The following is a 10,151-nucleotide window of genomic DNA, read 5'->3' as shown; positions in this document are numbered from 1 at the left end:
CTCTGTCCTCTTCCCCAGCCTCCAGACTAAACTACCTGGGGTTCAGCCTCTACCTCCAGCCAGTCATCTCACCTCTGCGTGTGCCGTCTCCTCCCCTGCCTCTGTCCTCTTCCCCAGCCTCCAGACTAAACTACCTGGGGTTCAGCCTCTACCTCCAGCCAGTCATCTCACCTCTGCGTGTGCCGTCTCCTCCCCTGCCTCTGTCCTCTTCCCCAGCCTCCAGACTAAACTACCTGGGGTTCAGCCTCTACCTCCAGCCAGTCATCTCACCTCTGCGTGTGCCGTCTCCTCCCCTGCCTCTGTCCTCTTCCCCAGCCTCCAGACTAAACAGTGCACCTCAGCCAGTCATCTCACCCAGCGTCTCCTCCCCTGCCTCTGTCCTCTTCCCCAGCCTCCAGACTAGATGATGGTGTTGTACCTCCAGCCAGTCACAACCGGACCTCCTGCTGCAGTAGGGTTCTTTCCTGGACCCAGGGAGCCTCGTGGGCCTGCAGGCCCGTCAGACCCAGACCCCCCCTGGGTCTCACACCCTGCACCTCCAGCCGCCTCCGTTCCTCAACCTGGTGGGGGGAGAGGTAGGGATGGGGAAGGTGGGAGGGATGGAGGGAGGAGGAGGTAGGGAGTGATAGGTGGGGAGATAGAGAGGGGAACAGGGAGGAGGAGGGGGATGGGGGAGATAGAGAGAGGAACAGGGAGGAGGTGGGGTGATGGGGGAGATAGAGAGGGAACAGGGAGGAGGAGGAGGAGGGGGATGGGGAGATAGAGAGAGGAACAGCCAGATCTCACCTGGGGTGATAGGGGGGGAGATAGAGAGGGGAACCTGCCTCTGGAGGGGGGGATGGGGAGATCCAGAGAGGAACAGGGAGGAGGTCAGGGTGATGGGGGAGATCTCACCTAGAGAGGAACAGGGAGGAGGTCTCCTGGAGGAGGAGGGGGTGATTCCCCAGCCTCCAGAGGGAACTACCTGGGGAGGGGTGATGGGGGAGATAAAGAGGGGAACAGGGAGGAGGTCTCCTCCCCTGATAGGGGAGATCTTCCCCAGGAACAGGGAGGAGGATCCAGGGGTGATAGGGAAGATGATGGAGTTGGGAACAGGGAGGAGGAGGGGTGATAGGGGGAGATAGAGAGGGGAACAGGAGGGGTGATAGGAGGCAGGAGAGGAACATGAGGAGGGAGGTGATAGGGGAGATAGAGAGGAACAGGGAGGAGGAGGGGTGATGGGGGATAGATAGAGAGGAACAGGGAGGAGGGGTGATAGGGGGAGATAGAGAGGGGAACAGGGGGAGGAGGAGGGGTGATAGGGGGAGATAGAGAGGGGAACAGGGAGGAGGAGGGGTGATGGGGGGAGATAGAGAGAGGAACAGGGAGGAGGAGGGGTGATAGGGGGAGATAGAGAGAGGAACAGGGAGGAGGAGGGGTGATGGGGGAGATAGAGAGAGGAACAGGGAGGAGGAGGGGTGATAGGGGGAGATAGAGAGAGGAACAGGGAGGAGGAGGGGTGAGGGGGAGATAGAGAGAGGAACAGGGAGGAGGAGGGGTGATAGGGGGAGATAGAGAGAGGAACAGGGAGGAGGAGGGGTGATGGGGAGATAGAGAGAGGAACAGGGAAGAGGAGGGGTGATAGGGGGAGATAGAGAGAGGAACAGGGAGGAGGAGGGGGTGATGGGGGAGATAGAGAGGGAACAGGGAGGAGGTGGGGTGATGGGGGGAGATATAGAGAGGAACAGGGAGGAGGAGGAGGGGTGATAGGGGAGAGAGAGAGGGGAACAGGGAGGAGGAGGGGTGATGGGGGAGATAGAGAGGGGAACAGGGAGGAGGAGGGGTGATGGGGGGAGATAGAGAGAGGAACAGGGAGGAGGAGGGGTGATAGGGGGAGATAGAGAGGGGAACAGGGAGGAGGAGGGGTGATGGGGGAGATAGAGAGGGGAACAGGGAGGAGGAGGGGTGATAGGGGAGATAGAGAGAGGAACAGGGAGGAGGGGGTGATAGGGGGAGATAGAGAGGGAACAGGGAGGAGGGGGAGGGGAGATAGAGGGGGGGAGATAGGGGAGAGAGGGGAACAGGGAGGAGGAGGGGTGATAGGGGGAGATAGAGAGAGGAACAGGGAGGGGAGGGGTGATAGGGGGAGATAGAGAGGGGAACAGGGAGGAGGAGGGGTGATAGGGGAGATAGAGAGGAACAGGGAGGAGGAGGGGTGATAGGGGGAGATAGAGAGAGGAACAGGGAGGAGGAGGGGTGATAGGGGGAGATAGAGAGAGGAACAGGGAGGAGGGGAGGAGGGGGAGATAGAGGGGGAGAGAGAGGGGTGATAGGGGGAACAGGGAGGAGGAGGAGGGGTGATAGGGGAGATAGAGAGAGGAACAGGGGGAGGAGGGGTGATAGGGGGAGATAGAGAGAGGAACAGGGAGGAGGAGGGGTGATAGGGGGAGATAGAGAGAGGAACAGGGAGGAGGAGGGGTGATAGGGGGAGATAGAGAGAGGAACAGGGAGGAGGGGTGATAGGGGGGAGATAGAGAGAGGAACAGGGAGGAGGGGGTGATAGGGGGAGATAGAGAGGAACAGGGAGGAGGAGGGGTGATAGGGGGAGATAGAGAGAGGAACAGGGAGGAGGAGGGGTGATGGGGAGATAGAGAGGAACAGGGAGGAGGAGGGGTGATGGGGAGATATAGAGAGGAACAGGGAGGAGGAGGGGTGATGGGGGAGATATAGAGAGGAACAGGGGGAGAGGGGTGATAGGGGAGATAGAGAGAGGAACAGGGAGGAGGAGGGGTGATGGGGGAGATAGAGAGAGGAACAGGGAGGAGGAGGGGTGATAGGGGGAGATAGAGAGAGGAACAGGGAGGAGGAGGGGTGATAGGGGGGAGATAGAGAGAGGAACAGGGAGGAGGAGGGGTGATGGGGAGATATAGAGAGGAACAGGGAGGAGGAGGGGTGATGGGGGAGATATAGAGAGGAACAGGGAGGAGGAGGGGTGATGGGGGAGATAGAGAGGGGAACAGGGAGGAGGAGGGGGGGTGATAGGGGGAGATATAGAGAGGAACAGGGAGGAGGAGGGGTGATAGGGGGGAGATAGAGAGAGGAACAGGGAGGAGGAGGGGTGATAGGGGGAGATAGAGAGAGGAACAGGGAGGAGGAGGGGTGATGGGGAGATATAGAGAGGAACAGGGAGGAGGAGGGGTGATGGGGGGAGATAGAGAGAGGAACAGGGAGGAGGAGGGGTGATGGGGGAGATAGAGAGGGGAACAGGGAGGAGGAGGGGTGATGGGGGAGATAGAGAGGGGAACAGGGGGAGGAGGAGGGGTGATGGGGGAGATAGAGAGAGGAACAGGGAGGAGGAGGGGTGATAGGGGGGAGATAGAGAGAGGAACAGGGAGGAGGAGGGGTGATGGGGGAGATATAGAGAGGAACAGGGAGGAGGAGGGGTGATGGGGGAGATATAGAGAGGAACAGGGAGGAGGAGGGGTGATGGGGGAGATAGAGAGGAACAGGGAGGAGGAGGGGTGATGGGGGAGATATAGAGAGGAACAGGGAGGAGGAGGGGTGATAGGGGGAGATAGAGAGAGGAACAGGGAGGAGGAGGGGTGATGGGGGAGATAGAGAGAGGAACAGGGAGGAGGAGGGGTGATAGGGGGAGATAGAGAGAGGAACAGGGAGGAGGAGGGGTGATGGGGGAGATATAGAGAGGAACAGGGAGGAGGAGGGGTGATGGGGGAGATAGAGAGAGGAACAGGGAGGAGGAGGGGTGATAGGGGGGAGATAGAGAGAGGAACAGGGAGGAGGAGGGGTGATGGGGAGATAGAGAGAGGAACAGGGAGGAGGAGGGGTGATAGGGGAGATAGAGAGGGGAACAGGGAGGAGGAGGGGTGATGGGGGAGATAGAGAGAGGAACAGGGAGGAGGAGGGGTGATAGGGGAGATAGAGAGAGGAACAGGGAGGAGGAGGGGTGATGGGGGAGATAGAGAGAGGAACAGGGAGGAGGAGGGGTGATAGGGGGAGATAGAGAGAGGAACAGGGAGGAGGAGGGGTGATAGGGGGAGATAGAGAGAGGAACAGGGAGGAGGAGGGGTGATAGGGGGAGATAGAGAGAGGAACAGGGGGAGGAGGAGGGGTGATAGGGGGAGATAGAGAGAGGAACAGGGAGGAGGAGGAGGGGTGATGGGGGAGATAGAGAGAGGAACAGGGAGGAGGAGGGGTGATAGGGGGAGATAGAGAGAGGAACAGGGAGGAGGAGGGGTGATAGGGGGGGAGATAGAGAGAGGAACAGGGAGGAGGAGGAGGGGTGATAGGGGGAGATAGAGAGAGGAACAGGGAGGAGGAGGGAGGGAGGTGATAGGGGGAGATAGAGAGAGGAACAGGGAGGAGGAGGGGTGATGGGGGAGATAGAGAGAGGAACAGGGAGGAGGAGGGGTGATAGGGGGAGATAGAGAGAGGAACAGGGAGGAGGAGGGGTGATAGGGGGAGATAGAGAGAGGAACAGGGAGGAGGAGGGGTGATAGGGGGAGATAGAGAGAGGAACAGGGAGGAGGAGGGGTGATGGGGGAGATAGAGAGAGGAACAGGGAGGAGGAGGGGTGATAGGGGGAGATAGAGAGAGGAACAGGGAAGGAGGGGTGATAGGGGGAGATAGAGAGGGGAACAGGGAGGAGGAGGAGGGGTGATAGGGGGGAGATAGAGAGAGGAACAGGGAGGAGGGGTGATGGGGGAGATAGAGAGAGGAACAGGGAGGAGGAGGGGTGATAGGGGGGAGATAGAGAGAGGAACAGGGAGGAGGAGGGGTGATAGGGGGAGATAGAGAGAGGAACAGGGAGGAGGAGGGGTGATAGGGGGGAGATAGAGGGAGGAACAGGGAGGAGGAGGGGTGATAGGGGGGAGATAGAGAGAGAAACAGGGAGGAGAGTACAGGTGAAATATACTGATGTATGGCATATATTTTATTGTTATTACTAAGTTGGTGGGTAGTTAGGTGGAGAGGGAACCAGGAAAAACCCTGAGTTTTTAACCAGAGAGAAAACTCCTGGATCTATAGATAGTACAACTATCGAAAGAACATGACCCTTTGTAACCAGTACTTTACCTGTTACTATGAGTCAAGTTGTACCAGTACTTTACCTGTTACTGTGAGTCAAGTTGTACCAGTACTTTACCTGTTACTGACTATGAGTCAAGTTGTACCAGTACTTTACCTGTTACTATGAGTCAAGTTGTACCAGTACTTTACCTGTTACTGACTATGAGTCAAGTTGTACCAGTACTTTACCTGGTAATGACTATGAGTCAAGTTGTACCAGTACTTTACCTGTTACTATGAGTCAAGTTGTACCAGTACTTTACCTGTTACTATGAGTCAAGTTGTACCAGTACATTACCTGTTACTGACTATGAGTCAAGTTGTACCAGTACTTTACCTGTTACTGACTATGAGTAAAGTTGTACCAGTACTTTACCTGTTACTATGAGTCAAGTTGTACCAGTACTTTACCTGTTACTGACTATGAGTCAAGTTGTACCAGTACTTTACCTGGTAATGACTATGAGTCAAGTTGTACCAGTAGTTTACCTGTTACTATGAGTAAAGTTGTACCAGTACTTTACCTGTTACTATGAGTCAAGTTGTACCAGTACTTTACCTGTTACTGTGAGTCAAGTTGTACCAGTACTTTACCTGTTACTGACTATGAGTCAAGTTGTACCAGTACTTTACCTGTTACTATGAGTCAAGTTGTACCAGTACTTTACCTGTTACTGACTATGAGTAAAGTTGTACCAGTACTTTACCTGTTACTATGAGTCAAGTTGTACCAGTACTTTACCTGTTACTGACTATGAGTAAAGTTGTACCAGTACTTTACCTGTTACTATGAGTCAAGTTGTACCAGTACATTACCTGTTACTGACTATGAGTCAAGTTGTACCAGTACTTTACCTGTTACTGACTATGAGTAAAGTTGTAACCAGTACTTTACCTGTTACTATGAGTCAAGTTGTACCAGTACTTTACCTGTTACTGACTATGAGTCAAGTTGTACCAGTACTTTACCTGGTAATGACTATGAGTCAAGTTGTACCAGTACATTACATTACCTGTTACTATGAGTCAAGTTGTACCAGTACTTTACCTGTTACTGACTATGAGTCAAGTTGTACCAGTACTTTACCTGTTACTATGAGTCAAGTTGTACCAGTACTTTACCTGTTACTGACTATGAGTAAAGTTGTACCAGTACTTTACCTGTTACTATGAGTCAAGTTGTACCAGTACTTTACCTGTTACTGACTATGAGTAAAGTTGTACCAGTACTTTACCTGTTACTATGAGTCAAGTTGTACCAGTACATTACATTACCTGTTACTATGAGTCAAGTTGTACCAGTACTTTACCTGTTACTGACTATGAGTCAAGTTGTACCAGTACTTTACCTGTTACTGACTATGAGTAAAGTTGTACCAGTACTTTACCTGTTACTATGAGTCAAGTTGTACCAGTACATTACATTACCTGTTACTATGAGTCAAGTTGTACCAGTACTTTACCTGTTACTGACTATGAGTCAAGTTGTACCAGTACTTTACCTGTTACTGACTATGAGTAAAGTTGTACCAGTACTTTACCTGTTACTATGAGTCAAGTTGTACCAGTACTTTACCTGTTACTGACTATGAGTAAAGTTGTACCAGTACATTACCTGTTACTATGAGTCAAGTTGTACCAGTACATTACATTACCTGTTACTATGAGTCAAGTTGTACCAGTACTTTACCTGTTACTGACTATGAGTCAAGTTGTACCAGTACTTTACCTGTTACTGACTATGAGTAAAGTTGTACCAGTACTTTACCTGTTACTATGAGTCAAGTTGTACCAGTACTTTACCTGTTACTGACTATGAGTAAAGTTGTACCAGTACTTTACCTGTTACTATGAGTCAAGTTGTACCAGTACATTACCTGTTACTGACTGAGTCAAGTTGTACCAGTACTTTACCTGTTACTATGAGTCAAGTTGTACCAGTACTTTAGCTGTTACTATGAGTCAAGATGTACCAGTACTTTACCTGTTACTACGAGTCAAGTTGTACCAGTACTTTACCCTCAGAGCTGTACCCCTCAACACAGTTACCCTCAGAGCTGTACCCCTCAACACAGTTACCCTCAGAGCTGTACCCCTCGAATACATTTACCCTCAGAGCTGTACCTCTCAGAGCTGTACCCCTCAACACAGTTACCCTCAGAGCTGTACCCCTCAACACAGTTACCCTCGGAGCTGTACCCCTCAAACACAGTTACCCTCAGAGCTGTACCCCTCAAACACAGTTACCCTCAGAGCTGTACCCCTCAACACAGTAAACCTCAGAGCTGTACCCCTCAACACAGTTACCCTCAGAGCTGTACCCCTCAACACCGTTGCCCTCAGAGCTGTACCCCTCAACACAGTTACCCTCAGAGCTGTACCCCTCAACACAGTTACCCTCAGAGCTGTACCCCTCAACAGTTACCCTCGGAGCTGTACCCCTCAAACACAGTAAACCTCAGAGCTGTACCTCTCAACACATTTACCCTCAGAGCTGTACCCCTCAACACATTTACCCTCAGAGCTGTACCCCTCAACACATTTACCCTCAGAGCTGTACCCCTACAGTTACCCTCGGAGCTGTACCCCTCAAACACAGTTACCCTCAGAGCTGTACCCCTCAACACAGTAAACCTCAGAGCTGTACCCCTCAACACAGTTACCCTCAGAGCTGTACCCCTCAACACAGTTACCCTCAGAGCTGTACCCCTCAACACAGTTACCCTCAGAGCTGTACCCCTCAACACATTTACCCTCAGAGCTGTACCCCTCAACACATTTACCCTCAGAGCTGTACCCCTCAACACATTTACCCTCAGAGCTGTACCCCTCAACACATTTACCCTCAGAGCTGTACCCCTCAACACAGTTACCCTCAGAGCTGTACCCCTCAGAGCTGTACCCCTCAACACAGTTACCCTCAGAGCTTTTCCCCTCAGAGCTGTACCCCTCAACACAGTTACCCTCAGAGCTGTACCCCTCAACACAGTTACCCTCAGAGCTGTACCTCTCGAACACAGTTACCCTCAGAGCTGTACCCCTCAACACAGTTACCCTCGGAGCTGTACCCATCAAACACAGCTACCCTCAGAACTGTACCCCTCAACACAGTAAACCTCAGAGCTGTACCCCTCAACACCGTTGCCCTCAGAGCTGTACCCCTCAACACAGTTACCCTCAGAGCTGTACCCCTCAACACAGTTACCCTCAGAGCTTTTCCCCCTCAGAGCTGTACCCCTCAACACAGTTACCCTCAGAGCTGTACCCCTCAACACAGTTACCCTCAGAGCTGTACCGCTCAACACAGTTACCCTCAGAGCTGTACCCCTCAACACAGTTACCCTCAGAGCTGTACCCCTCAACACAGTTACCCTCAGAGCTGTACCTCTCGAACACAGTAACCCTCAGAGCTGTACCCCTCAACACAGTTACCCTCAGAGCTGTACCTCTCGAACACAGTTACCCTCAGAGCTGTACCCCTCAACACAGTTACCCTCAGAGCTGTACCCCTCAACACAGTAACCCTCAGAGCTGTAGCCTTTAGAGCTGTACCCCTCAGAGCTGTACCCCTCAACACAGTAACCCTCAGAGCTGTACCCCTCAGAGCTGTACCCCTCAACACAGTAACCATCAGAGCTGTACCCCTCAGAGCTGTACCCCTCAACACAGTAACCCTCAGAGCTGTACCCCTCAACACAGTAACCCTCAGAGCTGTACCCCTCAACACAGTAACCCTCAGAGCTGTACCCCTCAACACAGTAACCCTCAGAGCTCTACCCCTCAGAGCTGTACCCCTCAGAGCTGTAGCCCTCAGAGCTGTAGCCCTCAGAGCTGTACCCTTCAACACAGTTACCCTCAGAGCTGTACCCCTCAACACAGTAACCCTCAGAGCTGTACCCCTCAACACAGTTACCATCAGAGCTGTACCCCTCAACACATTTAACCTCAGAGCTGTACCCCTCAGAGCTGTACCCCTCAACACAGTAACCCTCAGAGCTGTACCCCTCAGAGCTGTAACCCTCAACACAGTAACCCTCAGAGCTGTACCCCTCAACACAGTTAACCTCAGAGCTGTACCCCTCAGAGCTGTAACCCTCAACACAGTTACCCTCAGAGCTGTACCCCTCAACACAGTTAACCTCAGATCTGTACCCCTCAGAGCTGTACCCCTCAGAGCTGTACCCCTCAACACAGTAACCCTCAGAGCTGTACCCCTCAACACAGTTACCGTCAGAGCTGTACCCCTCAACACAGTTACCCTCAGAGCTGTACCCCTCAGAGCTGTACCCCTCAACATAGTAACCCTCAGAGCTGTACCCCTCAGAGCTGTAACCCTCAACACAGTAACCCTCAGAGCTGTACCCCTCAACACAGTTACCCTCAGAGCTGTACCCCTCAACACAGTTACCCTCAGAGCTGTACCCCTCGAATACATTTACCCTCAGAGCTGTACCCCTCAGAGCTGTACCCCTCAACACAGTTACCCTCAGAGCTGTACCCCTCAACACAGTTACCCTCAGAGCTGTACCCCTCAACACAGTTACCCTCAGAGCTGTACCCCTCAACACAGTTACCCTCAGAGCTGTACCCCTCAACACAGTAACCCTCAGAGCTGTACCCCTCAACACAGTAACCCTCAGAGCTGTACCCCTCAACACAGTAACCCTCAGAGCTGTACCCCTCAACACAGTAACCCTCAGAGCTCTACCCTCAGAGCTGTACCCCTCAGAGCTGTACCCCTCAGAGCTGTAGCCCTCAGAGCTGTACCCCTTCAACACAGTTACCCTCAGAGCTGTACCCCTCAACACAGTAACCCTCAGAGCTGTACCCCTCAACACAGTTACCATCAGAGCTGTACCCCTCAACACATTTAACCTCAGAGCTGTACCCTCAGAGCTGTACCCCTCAACACAGTAACCCTCAGAGCTGTACCCCTCAGAGCTGTAACCCTCAACACAGTAACCCTCAGAGCTGTACCCCTCAACACAGTTAACCTCAGAGCTGTACCCCTCAGAGCTGTAACCCTCAACACAGTTACCCTCAGAGCTGTACCCCTCAACACAGTTAACCTCAGATCTGTACCC

At 52.9% G+C, this 10,151-nt stretch overlaps 1 protein-coding gene across 1 annotated transcript in view; it reads right to left on the bottom strand.

Moving 5' to 3' along the window:
• Window positions 1–428: 428 nt before the first annotated feature.
• LOC118377712 (microtubule cross-linking factor 1-like) overlaps window positions 429–10,151 on the bottom strand; it is a 171,516-nt gene continuing 161,793 nt past the window's right edge. The window contains exon 7 of the mRNA XM_052477387.1: window positions 429–560. Within this exon, the coding sequence (XP_052333347.1) occupies window positions 429–560 (132 nt within the window). The remainder of the gene's footprint in view (window positions 561–10,151) is intronic.

This window comes from Oncorhynchus keta, chromosome 23 (assembly GCF_023373465.1).
Source record: "Oncorhynchus keta strain PuntledgeMale-10-30-2019 chromosome 23, Oket_V2, whole genome shotgun sequence".
Lineage (NCBI taxonomy): Eukaryota > Metazoa > Chordata > Actinopteri > Salmoniformes > Salmonidae > Oncorhynchus > Oncorhynchus keta.
The sequence above is the reverse complement of the archived record's forward strand: the minus strand, read 5'-3'. Positions and strand labels throughout refer to the sequence as shown.